This window comes from Berghia stephanieae, chromosome 1, assembly GCF_034508935.2.
Source record: "Berghia stephanieae isolate SIO BIC M18660-M18661 chromosome 1, UCSD_Bste_1.3, whole genome shotgun sequence".
Classification (NCBI taxonomy): domain Eukaryota; kingdom Metazoa; phylum Mollusca; class Gastropoda; order Nudibranchia; family Aeolidiidae; genus Berghia; species Berghia stephanieae.
The window spans coordinates 24,501,267-24,522,574 of NC_088360.1; the positions used below are offsets into that span (position 1 = coordinate 24,501,267).

The 21,308-nt window shown below is 36.3% G+C and overlaps 1 protein-coding gene across 4 annotated transcripts in view; it reads right to left on the reverse strand.

Annotated features, from left to right (window-relative positions):
• LOC144970832 (neurexin 1-like) overlaps positions 1 to 21,308 on the reverse strand; it is a 228,912-nt gene that overhangs the window by 53,740 nt on the left and 153,864 nt on the right. For 2 of the 4 annotated variants that reach the window (XM_078910911.1, XM_078910928.1), the window contains exons 4-5: positions 18,027 to 18,187; positions 7,635 to 7,661 (exon numbers count right to left, since the gene is read on the reverse strand). In XM_078910911.1, the coding sequence (XP_078767037.1) occupies positions 7,635 to 7,661; positions 18,027 to 18,187 (188 nt within the window). The remainder of the gene's footprint in view (positions 1 to 7,634; positions 7,662 to 18,026; positions 18,188 to 21,308) is intronic. The other 2 variants (XM_078910936.1, XM_078910919.1) reach the window with 1 other exon arrangement.

Genomic DNA, 21,308 nt, shown 5'->3' on the forward strand with positions numbered 1-21,308 from the left:
AGTGAATTATTCACTCGGCCAGCCGGCCGCTTGTACATATTATAATAGTCACTGTTTCAGTTGGTAATGTATACACCCACTAAGCATGAAATGAAGTGATGGAAGCAGAAAACATTGGTATGCAAATCCTTGATGTCAGTGTTTTCATTCCAGCGATGTCACTACCGTCATCATCATCATCATCATCATCATCATCATCATCATCATCATCATCATCATCATCATCATAGTAATCCCCCCCCCCCCCCCTATTCGCTTCGTTCGTATTCTTACTGATTCTCCCCAAACAAAAACAAAAACCACAACAAAGGAAGTTCATTCAGCCTGACAAAACCAGCTCCTTTCACAAGTTTGTTTGAGCATCCTTAATCTCCCTATTCATCCTTGTATTATTAGGTACTTTGTCTATTTCCATGACAATAGACTTATGTTTAGACGTCAGATAGACCCCCGTGCTTCTCTTTTACAATAATCATATATCAAAAAATCTCATCCCGAAGTCATGATCATTGAAAACTTTTGCAAGCTTTTTTATAAAGCATTCCACTAAGGTACTTTATCAATAGGATTCAATGGTCTGATGTCACGTCCGCCCAGCAACAAGCAGCTTGGTTCTAAACCAAGAAAATCGGTACTTTTTATTTTTCATGCTGGCGAGAACTTTTTCACATGTCATGTGATCAGAATGTCTAAAAGTCAAAAACATGATCATATTTATAATGTATTTATCCCCTGGATACACTTTTATGCTCGTCGGAGAAGTATTTCATTAGGGCGTCCGCCATTGTTCCGATTGTTTAGAATCAGTTATTAATCAGTCACATCCAATTTCCATTCAGGATCAACAATTTCCATTCAGGATCAATAGAGTTTATCTTATCTTATCTTAAGTTACTATGCGTAAGTACGAGGGAAGGGGCGCCACGACTGTCGAGCCCTATGGCGATAACATTAGATTAATGTTTACACTTCAGATAGACTCTTGTGTTTATATATTTTTTTCAATCATATGTCATAAAATCTTATCCCGTAGACGTCAACATAGACAACTTACGCTAGCTTTTATTCTAGTCCATACGCAATATTCACTAAGAGATGAAGTGAGGAGGAAAGTGCCAGAAGACAATAAAGAAAATTTCGCGGCGGTGATGGGGGTTTGAACCCGCGACCTTACTTGTACGACAAATCCGCCTGGCCGGTGAGAGCGTGACTCTACTGTGTGAGCTATCCACGTACCAGTAAGGTCGCGGGTTCAAACCCCCATCACCTCCGCGAATTTTTTATTTTATTCTCTATTGTCTTCTGGCACTTTCCTACTCACTTTATCTCTTGTTGTTACCAACAGAAGTGCCTACATCACTCACTTTTCTGAATTAAATATTCACTGATGTACTTTGACAATCGCAATGGCTACATATTTATGTTCAATTTTCAGATAGACTCTTATTCTTATGTTTTACTATGATATTTAAAAAAATATATAATTACGTAGTCGCCATCACTGAACCCGTACGCGAGCTTTTATATAGAACATGCGCAAAGTCCAATAAGAGCTTTAAAATAGGCCCAAAGCCAACAGACAATTTGAATTATAGATAGAATGAAGTTGACGTCATATAGGTCTTTGTTATTGCTTTTTGATATCCGCGTTTATGAGTAATTCTCACTAAACTTTATTATCCAGACTATAAACTTTCAAAGTTACAAAGAGTTGTGTGTGTTGGTCCGTTATACTTCCGTTTAGCAATGTTGTGAGCTTCTTAGCCAAGCGCATTTTATCTTTATGGGACGAGACATGACCGACGTTAGGTGAACTACAACGTTTTTCGTATATATACAACATTGTTACTGGCCAGGTGCTCATTTAAACCTGAGTTTGGTGACGATATGTGAGTAAAGAGCCTTTTCCAAAGACTTACCTTTGCCCTGCATACAGGGGGACTCGAAACGGGAATGTGTAGGTTTAGAAACCTTGTGCCATACAATAAGGACCTAGAGCTGCATCACGAATATCTTTCCTTTAAAACAATCTTTGAATTTCGATCATCGTTTTCATCCTCCTCCTCCTCCTCCTCCTCCTCCTCCTCCTCCTCCTCCTCCTCCTCCTCCTCCTCCTCCTCCTCCTCCTCCTCCTCCTCATCATCATCCTCTCATCATCACCATCATCACCTCATCACATCACCACCATCATCATCATCATTCATCATCACCATCATCATCATCATCATCATCATCACCATCATCACCATCACCATCATCATCACCTTCACCACCACCACCACCACCACCACCACCACCACCACCACCAACAACAACAACAACATCTTTGTCATCATGACCGTCCTCACAATTACATTCTCCCTTACTAAGGTTATCGTCATTTACCACCTCATCTTAGGTGTAATTAGTGTCAAAGAATTATTTCTATTGCTTTTTCAGTTGCAATTGGTGGGTTTTAACTTAGACAAACCAACTAATTAGGAACTAATTATCAAAACCAACCAACCAAGCATACAAGCAAACAAAACAAAAAATTCGGTCAACATTCAAAACACAAAAGATGCAATCGACAGACTTCGCATACTAAATGACATCTTTACTCTTACAAAATCGAAACCTGAAAAAAAAGAAAACAAACAAACAAAAAACAAACAAACAAACAAAGAGACAAAACATATTAATGGAGTCGCAACCACATCAACAAAATAACATGTAACCAATCGTCTCATAACGGTGTTATGTCGAGATGAAACTGATGCTCAAAAATTAAGTTGATCTTTTTTTAATTTTTAAGTTGAGCTTTTATATAGAGCAAAATCCACAAAGCGAGCTCAAAGCCCTTTACAAGGGGTCCCTGACCAACAGCAACACTTAACATGTAGGATGAGACATGACGCTTGTTAGGCGATATTACAAAAAAAAATTTCAGACAGAAACAATGCTAACAGGTGAGATAGTGTGAGTAAAGAGCCTTTTCCAAGGACTCAACTATGCGCCGAGCAAGACTCGAACCCAGGACCTTCCGATCCGAAAGCGAGTGTCATACCACAAGACCACCTAGCCGCACATAAAATAAACTTTACTTGAGACGGTGACTTTGAAAACCTGCAAAGTCAGATCCAAATAGAAAATAAATTACGCCTCTCAAGCAATCTATTTGACGCCTTAGGGATAACCCAGACCGGAGACTGACTTCGACGACCCGGCACTGCCGTCCTCTGCCGTTTTCCGGATAAAGACGTCGGGCACGGACAAAATACTATAAGATATAAGAGAAGAGCCGCTAGACCTACCCATACCAGGATCGAATAATAAAAAAACAAAAGGCAGAGGACGCTCTGGGTGCTTGGTATGGGTAGGTCTAACGGCTCTTCTCTTTATTCTCAGTATTTTGCCCGTGCCCGACGTCTTTATACGGAAGACAACTGAGGACGGCAGTGCCGGGTCGTCGGAGTCAGTCTCCGGCGTGGGTTAGCCCTTTGTTAGAACCATCTTAGAACATTTGAATGTTCAAACAAGACTGCATTTCCCTCTTTACGTCACTAAATTAAATGGTAAAACGTTGCCGTTTTCTCTGAATGCGATACGAATAGGACTTAGCAGGTTTTGAACGTGGTGCGGCTTTGTGGTCTTGTGGTATGACACTCGCTTCAGGATAGGAGGTTCTGGGTTCGAGTCCCGCTCTGGGCGGCGCAAAATTGAGTCTTTGGAAAAGGCTCTTTACTCACATGCTTTCACCGTGGCTCAGGTGTTAAATAAGTACATGGCCGTTAACAATGTTGTCTCTGTAGGGAAAAAAATTGTAATATTACCTAACATGCTCGTCCTACATGTTGAGTCTTACTGTTGTCTAGAGACCTCTTGTTAAGCGCTTTGAGCACGTTTAGTGGATATTGTTCTTTACAAATGCTCAGACTGAAATTTAAGCACCTCCTTATTTATATGATTTGAATTCGTTTCTTTGAATTCAAAGAGCTTCAACTTCCCATTTCTCTTCGTTTTAGCGTTAACCCTCTCCTTACTAGCTATAGGAAAATAGTCACATTCGCCACGATACAACCAACCTTTTTCTTATTCAAATTTCTTTTGTGGATCATAGAATTTAAACAAAATGAACAGTATGCTGTAGATAGAGTATGTTTTTCTAAAGAATATATGTATGGCAATAACTTACTGCTATTTATGTGTTAGTTAGGTATAAATAATAACGTGAAGTTGAATGTAAGCTTCAATTTAATTACAAAAAAACCAGATCAAATGAACGTTTCGGATTTCCCCTTTATCAACAAAAAAGGATGAATGAAACACCACAGATGAATGAGATGATGTGGTAGTGGCGTAGTTAAGATGAATAAACAAAACATTGGTTGGCAGGAAATTAGTATGCTCCTTTGTAAGGAAGCACGAATTAAAAAAGAATACTAGATATTTCTAAAAAGTGTGCAATTAATTAAGTGAAAAGAGGGGAGACGGGGAGGAACTGAGTAATGCAGTTTAGAAAGTGAAAGTGAAACTTCACGTTATTATTTGTCTTCGAGCTTCGAGCAGCAATATCTACACTGTTAGTTAGGTGTGAAGTTTTGGGGAAAATCTTGAAAATGGCTGGTAAGGGTTAAACTCAATTTTCATCCAGTTTCTTCCGACATAATGCCAGATTGACGGAATGAGTAGTCTCTCAGAGCCATCAAACACACGGAATCAGAGCTTATTCCGGTTTCTATAGCGTGAAACGGACAATAGCAATTGCTTGCTACACTTTGGATAGTACGTTAGTCTATCACAAAGTACTTTCCGCCGGATCTAACTGAACCTGCTGGGTGGACAGATGGTTGGAATCGATCTCGGTCCCTTTGCGCGTGAAGCGAGTGCTCTACCAATTAAGCTACCGGGACGGGTGACCCCCGATGGAGCGATGAGAAACTTATTTCTTAAAAACCTGGAACATAATATTGATTAAGGTAGCAAAATGCATTCGACAGTGAAGTAATTGTTAGATTATGGATTGTTATTGAAACAATTGGACAGGAATTAATGCAAATACGTCGATAATTAATGCATGACAAAGGTTATCGATTGAAACACTTACGGGCAACTGAGTACAATGGATGCATGCATATCATCAAAGAGTTCAAATCGATGTGTACTCATTTTCAGGTCTGATAGGCCAAAATGTTATGGTATATCGTTGTTGCAGTGGAGATATCTACTCTCAAACCAACGCAAAGAATTGCACATTGCAACAATAATGTTAAATCAGCCCATTAATGGATTCAATAGTCTGATGTCACGGCGGCCATCGTGGTTCTAAACAAAGAAAATCGGTACTTTTTATTCTTCATGCTGGCTAGAACTTTTCATATGTCTTGTGATCAGAATGTGTAAAAGTCAAAACATGATCAGATTTATAATGCTTTTTTTCCTCTGGATACGCTTTTATGCTCGTCGGAGAAATATTTCATAAGGGCTTCCGCCATTGTTCCGATAGTTTAGAGTCAGTTACTAAGTTACCATGCGTCATTACGAGGGAAGTGACGTTACGACTGTTAAAGCGTATTACGTTTGGCTATCATCAGACCTGAAAAGAAGTCCACGTAGGTTAAAAATGTACTCGGGATTTTTGGAATGATGTAACATATTGAAAAGTTGTATTGTTTTAATCGAATTTAAGGTGACAGGCAATTATGAAACGGAGAAGCATGCAAAATAAATAGGAACGACTTAAAAAATGTCGGAGGGTAGAAAAATAGAAGACTGGACAGATAGATGGCTTGAGGACAAGACAGGCAATAGATGTATGGATAGATAGATAACTAGATGCTTGGATAGATAGATACGGTATATAAATAGGTAGGTAGATAAATAGATATAGAGATAGATGGATAGATAGATAGATAGATAGATAGATAGATAGATAGATAGATAGATATAATAGATACAGGCTGAGTGATGAGAGAAAATAGAAAGAAAGAAAGAGAGAGAGAGAGAGAGAGAGAGAGAGAGAGAGAGAGAGAGAGAGAGAGAGAGAGAGAGAGAGAGAGAGAGAGAGAGAGAGAGAAACAGATCTAGAGGCGGGGGAGGGATTTAAATATTTGTTCAGATGATTAAAATGCTGGTGAGTATTTTATGGGAGACATTTTATTAAGAATATAGAATGGGAATCTTTAAAACAATGAAAAACTAAAAATTAACAAATTCCACATTTAGAAAGTAACACAAAAAAGACTTCTATACAAAATATCGAAATGAAAAATACAACGAACATGCAATCATTCAATAAAAAGTGTACACAGCAAATTCAATCAAAGACAAAAACACTTTATATTAATTGTCTTTGAATGAAGAGTGTCGTGCTGACTTTTTGTTAAAAATCCTGGACTCCAGGCAGTGTAGCACCACCTACTTGCACATGCAATCATGCAAGGTTCAACAGCAAACCTTGGCTTCGTCATTACAATTTGCATTCCTGATTTACTCATTATATTGTACTTTGAATAAGCAAAAAAAAAAAAAAAAAAACCTCAACAAAATTTAAAAATTTTGGCCAGAAAACTCGTCTTTCAAATCTTGATCGATTAAAATGACCCTCGTCTCGATAGAAATTCTCAAACTTGGGACTTCAAATTGAATATTATATATTTGGTTTTCTGGTCAAAATGACCAATGATCGTCATTGTGTAGCAATACCATGCAAGACCGAATGATGACACAGCTTTCAGCCACTCAATCAATCAATCAATCAATCAATCAATCAATATATATATATATATATATATATATATATATATATATATATATATATGTATAACAACTGTAATCTTAAGAGACTTAATGGGTTAAACTACTATCATGATAAATATTGTCCAAAAACTATTTTAAGAAATAGCAAAACCAAAAAAAATAAAAAATAAAATAAAATTAATAAATAAAAAAAAAGTAAAAAATCCATTTTTTAAAAAATCGTTGTTTTATCATGAATTTATTAGTTTATAAAATGGATACTTTAAAGAAAGTAAATTGTGAAGTGCGTTGAACTTCGTGGATTTATGGAAATCTCTTTGACAAATGTTCATATCTTATATTTGTAGATATATTCAATTTCGTCGGGGTTAAATCAGAGCACCAACTAATACAGTACCAGACTATAGCACTCTGTTTGTTAGACGAGGCATCATTAAACTCACAGAAAACATGATTATCAATTTATTATTGTCATGAAAATGAAATTGTTGAATTTCGTTTCGTTTTATATAATCTCCACAATTTAGATGACATGCAAAATATTTTGTTTCGTTGATTTCATGCTGTATCATATGTTTAATTTTGTATTTTTTTTTATCACCTGACGTGGAATGTGGAGTGAGCATTATATTAATCAATATATTAGTTTTCATTTTATAATATGTTATTAAAGTTCACATAACTTATGCCATTTTTACATCCGTGTATTAGTCAGACAGTTAAAAAACTCAAATCAAAAACATACCACACGAGGAATAGGATGAAGTGTAAAGAAGTTTGTAAACATTCGTCAGAACGATAGACAGATAGAGAGAAAAAAGACAAAAAGATGGAAGGAAGGAATGAAAGAACATACAGACCATGCCCCATGCATAAAGAAATGACTCGTTACTTACATAACATACACCCTGGTCTCTAGTTAGCTATGGAAACACGACAAAAAATAGTCATGTGACATATCATAGCCAATCAAATTTGAGCTCAGTTAAAACTTACTCTAGAAATAAAGTGCTCTCTTTGTTTAGAAAACATTTGAAGTAATCAAGGTTGAAATAAATAATGATAATAATTATTAAAAATAAAAACAACAAATAAAACGTTCCTTTATGCAGAGCGCATTTTGTTTCTGTATTTCTGAAATTTTAACAATGTAATGTTTTATTTTAAATCGAAAATCACATTCACAAACGATAAATTGTGTGCAAATGTTTAAAGTGGAGACACTAGAAGAGGCAATCAAAGTTAAAATCAAAAACAATTTTCAACAATCTCAAGACACACGAAAATAAAATCACATGTTTGAAAATTGGAAAATAATCAATTCATGAAATGTCTCTGGTAAATATTGACAAGTAAATTCTATATACTTTAGAGATATTCATAAACCCTAGGGTGGGATTTTGATTCACCACAGACAGGGAATTATAAAACTATTCAGAGAGAGAGAGAGGGAGAGAGAGAGAGAGAGAGAGAGAGAGAGAGAGAGAGAGAGAGAGAAAGAAAGAAAGAAGAAAGGAAGATAGATAGATAGATAGATAGATAGATAGATAGATAGATAGAGAGAGAGAGAGAGAGAGAGAGAGAAAAGAGATAGATAGATAGTGTGTTTGTGTGTGTGTGAGAGAGAGAGAGAGAGAGAGGGAGAGAGAGAGAGAGAGGGAGAGAGAGAGAGAGAGAGAGAGAGAAATAAAAGAAAGAGATAGATAGATAGTGTGTGTGTGTTTGTACGTGTGAGAAAGATAGAGACAGGGAGGGAGAGAGAGAGTGAGTGAGAGAGAGACAAAGAGAAAGAGAGAGAGAGACAGAGAGACAGACAGAGAGAGAGACAGAGAGAGACAAAGAGAGAGAGAGAGAGTGAGTGAGTAAGAGAGACAGACAGAGAGAGAGAGAGACAGAGAGAGAGAGACAGAGAGACAGAGAGAGAGAGAGACAGAGAGAGAGAGAGAGAGAGAGAGAGAGAGAGAGGGGGGGAGAGAAGAGAGATGAAAGACTCATCTATAATTTGTAAAGCTAGATAATAGAAATGACCATTTTATTAAAGTCATACAATGTAGGTTTTTTTCCGACAAGCCAAGGTATTGCTATTATCACCTGCTTGCTGCGCACTCATGTCTAACACAAAATAAGAAAAGCAAATTGTGAGAACCACTCCTACAAAATTGAAATGTAAATAACTTTAAAATGAAATCAAAATAACAAAAAATCATAATATGTCTATTAGAATATAATATTACACAATGAACAAAAATGGATAATATTACTTTGGTGCAAAATGGAGGTGTGACGTCATCTAACGTGACAGGAAATAATATCTATTATGAATTCTGGCCAACATTGACAAAACACGATTATATATATTTTGGCCAGAAAACTTCTTTTGCTTTGTAAATCTATAGATTGACATGACTTCAACTTGTCGAAAAGTCTTTAAAGCCAAGACTTAAAGACCTTAATAATATAGTAAGACTTCTTGACAAATTGGGGCAGGTAAATTTATCGATTTATAAAGTTACCGTTTTCAGGCCAAAGAGAAAAAAAAAAATTAATCCGTGTTTTGTCCACAGTAAAGCAGAATAGCGGTGTTGTTTGTGCAACATTTCAGTGACTTGATGAAATAATAACTTTATAAGAAAACGAAAAACAAATTATACAAATGAAATTAGAATTAGAAATTACACATGCTCACCCAGATTATGAACCCTAAATGCTAATTCTGCAGTATAATATAATATAATGTGAAATTTGCCATTTTTCTAATTGGCAACAAATTACGCAAACCGATAATTTGATCCCTTACAATATTTACAAGAATAATTTCTTTCACTGATTATCTACAACCAAAGAAAATAAACGCAAACATAAGAAACTTTTTGTATTTGACTTTTGATAACATTCTCTTGCTCTGGTGAAAAAAAAAGCTCGAACACAAGAATATAATAATTATGGAACGAAACTAAACAAAAACAAAAGTTCCTGTGATATATATATAATATATATATATATATATATATATATATATATATATATATATAAATAATATGTTCAGAGAATTCTCCAAACTTTTGAAGTTCGAAAACTTCATTGGATAATAACAAATAAACAAGAAAAACGACAAGCAAAAGTGATATCATATCATAATTTAGTGATATATAGTTTTGCATCTTAAATAATTCGAAATGAGACAATTATTTTATTGTTTCTGGCACGTTTCCATCAAAAGACTGAACCCCCACAATTTTAAAGGCTCTGTCCAATAAAAAGGTGGACAGATAGATAGATAGATAGATAGATAAATAGATAGATAGATAGATAGATAGATGGATAAATAGATAGATAGAAAGATAGATAGATAGATAGATAGATAGATAGATAGATAGATAGATAGATAGATAGATAGATAGATAGATAGATAGATGCATTTATATAAATATTAACTAGATAGATTAACAGACAAATAGATAGATAGATACAAATATAAATTGATAGATAGATTGATATTATATTATAGATAGATAGACGGACGGATAGCTGGTTTTATATATATATATAATATATATATATATATATATATATATATATATATGCATAAGTAGATAGATAGATAGGTAGATAGATCGATAAATAGATAGATAAACAGAAAAGGGAGATATATTGATGATATAGAGATAGATTGACAGATAGGCAGCTAAGTAGGTAGGTAGGTATGTATATATATATATATATATATATATATATAATATATATATATATATATATATATATATATAGAATAAAAATTGTCGCTCACATTTTGTGGCGAGACGTTCTTTCTGTGGGCTTATTCCACGTCCTCAGTCGGCGTAATCCTTAATAATGTCCGAAGAAAAAATACTTACTCCATACGAATTGCTTGTGCTAATCACCACTACACAACGGTACCAAGAACAAGCAATTCGTATGGAGTAAGAATTTTTTCTTCGGACATTATTAGGGATTACGCCGACTGAGGACGTGGAATAAGCCCACAGAAACGAACGTCTCGGCCACAAAATGTGAGTGACAATTTGTATTCTATATTAGCTCTAACCACCATTATCGAGCACTTTCGTACCTACGAGTCCCCACCAACACTCATATATATATATATATATATATATATATATATATATATATATATAATATATATATATTTAGATAGATAGATATTTCGATAGATAGATAGATAGATAGATGCCAAGATAGATAGATACCTAGATAGATAGATAGATAATAGATAGACAAACAGACAGTAGCATATTATAAGATACAGATGTAGAATGAGAGTGACAGCTAAAAAGAGAATACTGACTGAAAGACGCTTGTCTGGGTCAGTCTGTCTCATATGTCTGGTCGTCTAATGAAATCAACCTTTTGGAAAACATCGGGGGAAAAGTGAAGGAAAGAACGAAGCTTTTCCGTCTGAAGACAGCGATGGAATTATGAAAATGGACAAGGGGGGAAAACGTTTTAGCACAAAGAGAAATCCCTATTTCCTATTGACTGTATTTGAAGCCGTACTCTTACAAAACATTTCAAAAATTTAACCAGAAAAACTCGTCCTTCAAATATAGATCGAGTGTAATGACCCATATCTTGTCAAAAATTCTCAAACCTGAGATTTAATGAATGTGTCCCAGGTTTGAGTTATTGACAAGGTGAAGGCCATTTTAATCGATTAATATAAATTTGACGGATCAGTTTCCTGGCCAAAGTATTTCAAATGTGTTTTTGCAGAGTACGGCAGTATTGAAGCCATTTTATGCCGTAAACTGACTAAACACGTATTTCATTTTGGCCAGAAACCCTTTCTTTCACAAATTTACCGATTACGACAACGATCCTCAACTTGGTGAAAAGCCATAAACCTGAGAATTTTACGAAGTTTCAGCCGTGAGACTTTTTGAGGGGAAGGGAGGCGTTTTTGGTCAATTGATATAAGGGTCATCATTTTTCTTGCCGAAAGTTTTTAAAAAAATAATATTTTTGTTGTATGGCTTATATTATATATTCTGCTGGCTCCATGAAATCCTGGCAACATCGTTGATGATCAAATTTATGAGACTTTAACGGAAAAAAAGAAATTCTAAATCATACAGATCATAAGTGTTTTTCCAGAGGTTGGCAGTTATCAGGAAATAATACTATAAAAAAAGAAGCTATTGTGTAAAATATTGTGCTGGGCTCCAGTTGTCTCGGAATCTTTTTAACTCTAAAAAGAAAGAAAAAAAAAAAAAAACAAAAACAAAAAAAAAAACAAAAAAAAAAACAACAAAACAAACAAAAACAACAACAAAACACACAAACGTTTGAAAATAAGGATAATAAATCGATACACTTTCTCAGTGAGGATAAACCAGACATAATATTTTTACTTGATTGATCATTCTCTCGGAAAGGAGGAATTTTTATTATCTTGATGGGTATTTTTTCGACGTGTACTTATTTGAGGTTCTGATAACCCAGATATTTATGGTTTCATTGTTGTCATGGAAATACTCTCAAACCAACGAAAAATATTGTCCATTGCAAATATGAGAGCATAACAATTTGGGTTATCAGACCCAAAAGATTGAGCTTTATATAGCGCAATATCCACTAAATGTGCTCAAAGCGCTTAACAAGGAGTCCCTGGTCAACAGCAGCATTAACATGTAGGACGGGACATGACGTCTATAGGCGATATTACAATTTTTCGAACAAAGACAACGCTGTTAACGGCCAGGTACTCATCTTACACCTGATTGAGTACGGTGAGAGAATGTGAGTAAAGAGCCTTTTCCAATCAACTATGTGCCGAGCGCGAGGCTCGAACCCAGGACCTTCCGATCCGAAAGCGAGTGTCATACCACTAGACCACATAGCCGCATACGTCGAAAAAATACCCATCAAGATAATAAGATAAGAATTTCCTCCTTCAATAAAGCCCATAATTGCGTTCGGTTATCAGAACTGCAAATTCGTCCATGTCTGTATTTTTCCTCTTTGTGCATTGACGAATGCGGCGTTTTTCTTTTTTTTACAATCTTACATAATTACATTTAAAAAAACAAAACAAAATAAACAAAACCAAAACTATCACAACTAAAACTAAAATTAATTTCGAATATTATCGCGACAGTTATAATTTATTTAATTTGAAAGATTTAAACTGAATGACTGAATGAATGTAGATAGTATGTAGTAAAACTCGGGGAGATGTTTTCATTGAATTTATAGGTTAATATGTGAAAATGGTGTGTTTAGCCTGATCCTTAATTCGTCTTTTTCCTGGTTGAATGTGTTGAGTTGGTATTGATGATGAGAATCTCGTCCAAGTTATTGTTCGAATAAAAAATTGTGAGCGTTGTATTGCGCATACCTATAAATGTAAGCAAAACAAAGCGTGCGCTTTTCAAGGAGTACCAAGCCAACAGCAACATTATTGAACACTACGACGAGGAGAATTTAGCGTGAAAGCGTCGATCGTATTTTCTTTCCGACAAAAAAAACAAAAAAAAACAACGCTGTAATCATTTTAAACCGGGTACGGTGAGAAAACTGTGACTAGAGAACCCTTTTTCTTGCAAGGACTCAATATTGCCCAGTTAACAATCAACGAGATAGATTCAAACCACCGGTCAACAAGTCGTATGCTCAGTGTGAAACCACCCGACTGTAAGAATACCCCCCCCCCCCCTCTCTCTCCCCCAAATTAATCCATAAATACAAACGAAATAGTTTTGACAGTTTCCGATTTCCCCATTGAAAACAAATAAATAGGTGACGACTAATGACCCGATTACACTCATCGACATTTCCCCCCGGGAACCGCGGTCCATCGTAGTTTTATATTGAAATTGAAATTGACCTTTATATAGCGCAATATCCACTAAACGTGCTCAAAGCGCTTTCCAAGGGGTCCCTGGCCCACAGCAACATTTAACATGTAAGACGGGACATGACGCCTTTTAGGCGATATTACATTTTCTTTCGGATAGATACAACGCTGTTAACGGCCAGGTACTCATTTTACACCTGAGTACGGTGAGAGAATGTGAGCAAAGAGCCTTCTACAAGGACTCAGCTATGCGTTGAGCGAGGCTCAAACCCAGGATATTCCGATCCGAAAGCGAGTGTCATACCACTAGACCACATAGCCACCCACATACGGGACTGCCAAACAACTGACGTCGATCTGTTTTTTTTTTTAGTTGTGGCTGAAGAAGGGGTTTGAGCCCAAAACGTTCCGTATTTGTTTTTTTTCTCTTTTTTTTTTTTTGAAGATAGTATATTCATTTTTGTTTATAACTTTTTTACAATATTATAGGCATTCGCTCTGCGGATAATTTGTCGATGTGTTTGCTTTTACACAAATCGAAATTAAAGGAAAATTTTGTAATTAAAAAAAACAACTGAACATTTATACGGTCTTGAACCCGCAATTAAGTTGTCTTTGTGGACTAACCGCTCTGTTACATAGAAAAAGGTCGTTCGCTGACCATGCTTTGAAAAAAAACAAAAACAACACATTTAAAACATAAATATAATGCCCTTTATTCATCCTATAGGAGAAATTCGTATCGAGGGTCTATTTATTCCAAAGGAAAACTGGAATAACCCAAGCGTCAGCCGCAGTGCAGTGCAGCGCCGCAAACTGAGCTAGGGCGGGGTGACTTGCTCAAGGCCATACAAAGTAGCGGGTAATAATCGAACCCCGGTATCTTTCGGCTACGAATCAAAGACCGTACCGTTGAGCCACGCCTGGGTTTGAGAGAGTTTTGTCAAGATCGGGATCATTTGAATCAATCGATATAATAAGAAGGACGAGTTTTCTGGCCAAATAATTTTTATGTGTTTTTTTTTTCCAGAGTACGGCAGCATACCTCCCCCCTCCCTTCACAAGCCCCCCCCCCCCCTTCACAATCCCCCCACCCCTTCACAACCCCCCCCCTTCACAATCCCCCCACCCCCCTTTTCACAACCCTCCAAACCCCGTTCTCAAGTCCGATGTAAATTTTTATCTACAAGGATTATCATCAATTTGACATTTTGAAATCTTATAACGATTGTAATTCTTTAACTTGACAAACGCGCTGATATCTTGATACGAGTGATTATAATACGATTCTTTGGGGGAAATGCGCAATTATTGAGCAATTCTCATACATCTTTCATTACTCGGATTGTCCATTAAAATTATCAATAGATAAATTGTCTATAAATAACGTAAATTTCGACAATTGGCCATCAAACACTCGAAGCATTAATACGAAGATCATGTACTATACGAGCAATGTCTCGCATCTCTCGACAAGGTACAACAAACTTCGAAAATCCGTAGTTCGAGGAAACGCTCTGTATTTCGGACAAAGTGAATAATCGTAGTCGAGAAACATTTTGGGACATTCGAATGAGTTCAAGGAAACCGTGTGTTCGAGGAAACCGTGTTCGAAGAAACCGTGTTCGAGGAAACCATGTGTTCGAGGAAACCGTGTTCAATGAAACCGTGATCGAGGATACCGTGATCGAGGAAACCGTGTTCGATGAAACCATACTCGAGTGTTCTGAATGACCCTGATGTGGCTAATTTGCTCAGCGCTACAATGTCTTGTCATGTCAGAAATGTCAAGCGATGGTAAGTGTCGTCAGTGGCAGGATGGCTAACACAGCTCGTGAACAATTCTGGTCTCGATTTTGTGTCTTTGCGAAAGAAAATTAATAATATGTAAGCGAGTACCTGCTATAGGCAATGACGGATATTGAAAGAGCCTTAATACAAAAGGATGCCTAACAGGAAACTTGTATTGTATGACATGGAAATATAGTTCCATATGGCCTGCTGTAGGAATGAATGAAGCATTGTTAAGTGTATTGAGTACGGAAATCTCTATATAAATATTCATACTCATCTTTTTAAAAATTAATTTTCATTAGAAGTACAACGATTATGATATGCATTTATTATGAAGCTAAAATTTAAAGCCTGTCTTTAGTTCTTATAAATAAATAAGAAGACGTGCCAGAAAAAATGTGGGGGTTTATACTTGAGTCAGTGCCAGAAAAAAAAAACGCAAACAAAATGAACAATCAAAAGTGTGCCTCTAATAGTGTGAAAAACATTGAATAGACTGCTACTTCTGTAACTTGGCCGAGAGACAAAAACAGTGAGAACTATGATGAAAGGCGTTTATATGGCTAATAACAAGTGTTGTAGTTGTCGAAAAACTCGCAACTTTTTAACCGCCCCCCCCCTCGCCAAAAAAAAAAAAAAAAAAAAAAAGAGAGAAAAAAAAAACTTACCATGAAACAAAACCAAGTACTAGTAAGTAATAACACCTACATGTGATTACAAAATTAATACCAGACCTGTCTACAGTTACGAAAATTTCGTGGTACTACGAATTTTGGGCTTCAACCTGAGATCAATATAATGATCTTTAATTCAATAAAACTTCTTCTTGAAAGCAAAGTTCTGGTGCAAGAGCTAGTACATAAAGGGGTTTAAAGAATTATATGAAGTATTAAAGACAATTTGATAATTTTTTAAAGGTAGTCATAATGTTGACTATAGGATATGAGATTAGCGGAAGAGTAGCGTCCCTTGATTGGACGTCACCCATAGTCCCGGAATACCGCGAGGACGAGAGACGCATGCGCACAACCAACATGACGTTCTCTCTCTAATAACTTTTCCGCCGGTGACGTCACATACTATGGGTGACGTCCAATCAAGGGACGCTGCTCTTCGGCTAATCTCATTCCCTATATATTTACCCTTGGAGACTACTCAGGTCTGTAAATACCCAATATAAATTTCCAGAAGTGTATAAATAAAGTTAATTTTATCTTATCTTATATTAACTTATCATCATTAATGAAAATAAAAACAAAAATTATTTAAAATTGTTGACTAGATATTTTAAATAACCATTAAATTCTAGAACGACTGTGCCGTCAAATGTGGTGACTCTGCCTCTATAGATTGGACAAGTTAGATTATATATTTAGTATTGTGACAGTTATTTCTTTTGATAAAAAAGCAAGTCCTCTCAAAAGGGAAATAACTGCAACAAGCCTGAGAATACTCAAAATGTTCCAAATCGGCAATGGCAAAGTCACTCCTTGAGGAAAAATAATCCCATCTGACGGTATAGTGTTCGAACCCAATCCAGCCTAAGAATGAGATCCACAGGAGCCTGGTGGATCTCCAGAGGACAGCAGCATATCTGGTGGCGAGTAGACTTACACCTGAGCGAACGCGAAGAAGAAGAAGAAGAAAAAGAAGAAGAAGAAGAAGAAGAAGAAGAAGAAGAAGAAGAAGAAGAAGAAGAAGAAGAAAGAAGAGAAGAAGAAGAAGAAGAAGAAGAAGAAGAAGAAGAAGAAGAAGAAGAAGAAAAGAAGAAGAAGAAGAAGAAAAGAAGAAGAAGAAGAAGAAGAAGAAGAAGAAGAAGAAGAAGAAGAAGAAGAAGAAGAAGAAGAAGAAGAAGAAGAAGAAGAAAGAAGAAGAAGAAGAAGAAGAAGAAGAAGAAGAAGAAGAAGAAGAAGAAGAAGAAGAAGAAGAAGAAGAAGAAGAAGAAGAAGAAGAAGAAGAAGAAGAAGAAGAAGAAGAAGAAGAAGAAAAGAAGAAGAAGAAGAAGAAAGAAGAAGAAGTAGAAGAGTAGTAGGACAAAGTAGATAAATAGAAGAGAAGGAAAAAAGAAGAAGAAGAAGAGAAATAAGAAAAGAAAGAAAAGAAGAAAAGAAGAGAAAGAAGAAGAAAAAAAATCGAAGAAGAGAGAACAATCAGAAGGAAGAAAAGACAAGAAGCGGGGAAGAAGGAAGAGAGAAGAGAAGAAGAAAGAAGGAAGAAGAAGAAGAAGAAGAAGAAGAAGAAGAAGAAGAAGAAGAAGAAGAAGAAGAAGAAGAAGAAGAAGAAGAAGAAGAAGAAGAAGAAGAAGAAAACCCAATGAAAACCCATAAAACACCTTCTTGTCTTTAAGTTTTCAAGTGTAGCCTCTTTTTAAATCCTTAACATAACAGTCCTCTCAGCCTTGTGTGTGTACAATTTTCATTTGGTGTAACATATTATACGACCCATTTCTTAAAATCGTCTGTTAAGTTAAGGGAGGTCTTTGTTCCAATGATGTTTAAAAATGAATACATGACCAGAATGCTGTGAAGTCTCTTGCTATATGAAGTTGTGATCACATTTGTGGTAATAAATCACAATTCCCACAAAGGGTTAAAAAATATATCTTGGCTTATCTCATAATTTTACATCATAAAGTCCATAGCACATGGCATCCACTAACCTCTTTAGCCTCTCGTGTGATGAGTAGCTGGTGCCACCGGTTATCGTCGAACCTCTCGTGGTGGGGTCTGATTTCCATCTCATGCATCCCTGACCCCAGGTCCACCGTCACGAATATGGCACCGTCCAACAGGCCCACCGTGATGTGGTCCTTGGAATTACCTGGTAAAATAGAGACAAGCCAATGGTTGAATGTGTGACTAACCGTTTCCTTCCAGTGTTTTGCTGGAGTTGCAAAAACCGTATGTATGTATATATATGTATGTATATATATATATATATATATATATATATATATATATATATATATATATAATATATATATATATATAGAGAGAGAGAGAGAAGAGAGAGAGAGAAGAGAGAGAGAGAGAGAGAGAGAGAGAGAGAGAGGGGGGGGGGAGGGGGAGGGAGAGAGATAGGTATGGAGAGTAAAGACAAAAGGAATAAGGGGAAAGTAAATATTCATTTAAAAAAGAACACAGAAAAAGGGAGAGACAGAAAATGTTGAAAAAGAAAAAACAAAAAACAAAAAAAAAAACAAAAATAAATAAAAAAACAACCAAAAAACAAAGGCGGATGAGTAGACAGTTGTACAAGCAGACTGAAAACGTACAAATGGAAATACACATCAACAATCACACTCACAGACAGTCTACATGCATACAGACCTGACAGACTAAACATACCCGTAAACCAACATACCAACAAACACAGCCGCGCTACTTGGATATCCATGTAATGTTACTATCGTCGTAAGTCCTGGCACTCTGGGATAAATAATGACCATTGATGTCCGAATAATCTCCATTAATCATATTGATATTCCTATCCACTCCACCGCCATTACGACCAGTCACTCTCACACTAAGCCAAAATGCATTTGATTTAATTTGGCCAAAAAACTTTTATTTAAATTATCTAAAGATTAGAATAATCCAAACCTTGTCCAAATATCTCAAACATAAAATTTCAAAGAAGTTTTCGGTCCAAGACTGTTTAACAATTCCTTGCTCGTTTTAATCATCCAAAATTTGAAATAAACCTTTTCTGGCCATTTATTATTTTCCATCTAAAAAGAGTTATTGTCAATATGGCATTCCCATCATCACAGCTCTGACATGCTCTGAAAAAGCACATTGTTAAAATTTTGGACATAAAACCAGTCTTTAGAAAATCGATCGATTGAAATGAGCTTAATTTGTCAAAAATTCAAACCTGAGACTTCCATGAACTCTCCAAGGAAGTTCCAGATTGGAGAGGTTTTTTTTTTTGACTAGACGAGGGTCATTTTAATCCATTGATATTTGAAGTATGACTTTTCTGGGCATTTAAAAAAAAATGTCGCTTTTTCAGAGTACGTAGGGCAGTGCTATGAATCGATCGAATTCATCTCTGTCGTCGGGGCCATCAATTATCGGACCTCGGCCTCTTGATTGGACTGTTAGTCCAGCAGTCTTCACAGTCTTTAGCACGCTGTCACCAAGGGTTTATTGGACAAATATTCTCAATGGGACTCCGGTCATCCCAACGTTGCCTTTCAAGTATAGAAGGAACGATATTGACGGCACGGCACTCAGCTCTTTGTTATTGTTTTTAGACAGCCATTTCCATCAATCAGACTGTAAACGTTTAAGGTTACACATAGTTTTTTTTTGCTTGTTTTTATCTTAGAACGTTATATCTGGCTGTTAGATATTGTGAATAGTTTAGCTATACGCATAGCATCAGTACGGAAATGCAGGCAACAAAATGTGACCCATCCTCTCCAAACGGTTTTATGTCGGTGTGAACAAGATGCCAAATCGTGATGTTTGTTTAGTTTTAAAGGGTTTTACGGCGCTTTGCGACGCATTAATATTATATCAGCGCCAGTAAAAAGGAAGACAATGGGATAGTTTTAAAAATCTAAAATTACACACTACGCATCCAAGAAAACGGAAGACAAAGGGGAATTGGTTCAATTGAAGGGAACAGATGTAGATTCCAAGAGCATACTATCAATGCACTTAGTTTGGGAGCACCTAAAAGTCTCAAGACACCAGCACAGGATCCTACTAAGAGGATACACTAAAATATTTACAAGATCTGTTCACATCTTAACAACGATCATGACCTTATGTGATGGTACGTTTCATATGGCGGATACAAATTATGACTATATTACCTAAACGCATAGCATCAATAAAATTAATGAAGTTGAAATCACTATCTTTTTTTTTAGCTGTTTACAATTGGGTGAATAATTCTCACTTATGTCCCTCTACTCTAACAGAAAACACACGTTAAAGCTGACACGCAGTTTTGGTTGATCTGGCGGGTTGAAATGATGAGTATTTTACTTAAACGCACACAATCAAATGATCGATATCAATTTTCCTACTTGACCTTCAACGAAAGGTCGTGAACGTAATTGAGTAACAACTTGAGACAAATCCCCCCGCGTCGATAGCAACACTCTTGTGTCGATGGATCGGTGTCATTGACCCGAGTAATCGAAGGAAAGTCGAGTCATTCAGAGTGCGGCCCTGTGGTCTAGTGGTATGACACTCGCCTTCGAATCGGAAGGTGCTGGGTTCGAGCCTCGGCGCATAGTTGAGTACTTGTAAAAGACTCTTTACTCACATTCTCTCACCGTACTCAGGTGTAAAATGGGTACCTGGCCGGTGACGGTGTTGTCTCTGTCCGAAAATAAAAAAAAATTGTAATATCGTCTGACAGGCGTCATGTCTCGTCCTACATGTTAATTGTTGCTGTTGGTCAGGGAGCCCTTGTAAAGCGTTTTGATCACGTTTAGTGGATATTGTGCTATATAAAAGCTCATTAAAAATAATTTATTAATTAGTTACCCGAAACAATCAACCCCGCAGATCTCGAGCGTTACTCCATTTTAACACATGCTGTCAAAATTGAGACATAGTCGTATATATTTTACATTGTTGGCTGGTGATTGTATAGATCGAACGAAGTTGACGTCACTCATGTCTTTGTTGATGATTTTTGCCATCCATGTTTTTGAGTTATTGGTGTTCAACAGTCGTGACGTCACTGCCCCCGTAATAACTCATAGTTACTGGTTCTAAACTATCGGAACAATGGCGGAAGCCATTATCTCCATCACCGCCTTATGAAATACTTCTCCGACGAGCATAATATAAACGTATCCAGGGGAGAAAATCATTATAAGTCTGATCATGTTTTGCCTTTTATACATTCTGATCACATAACATGTGAAGAAGTTCTAGCCAGCATGAAGAATAAAGAGTACCGATTTTCGTTGTTT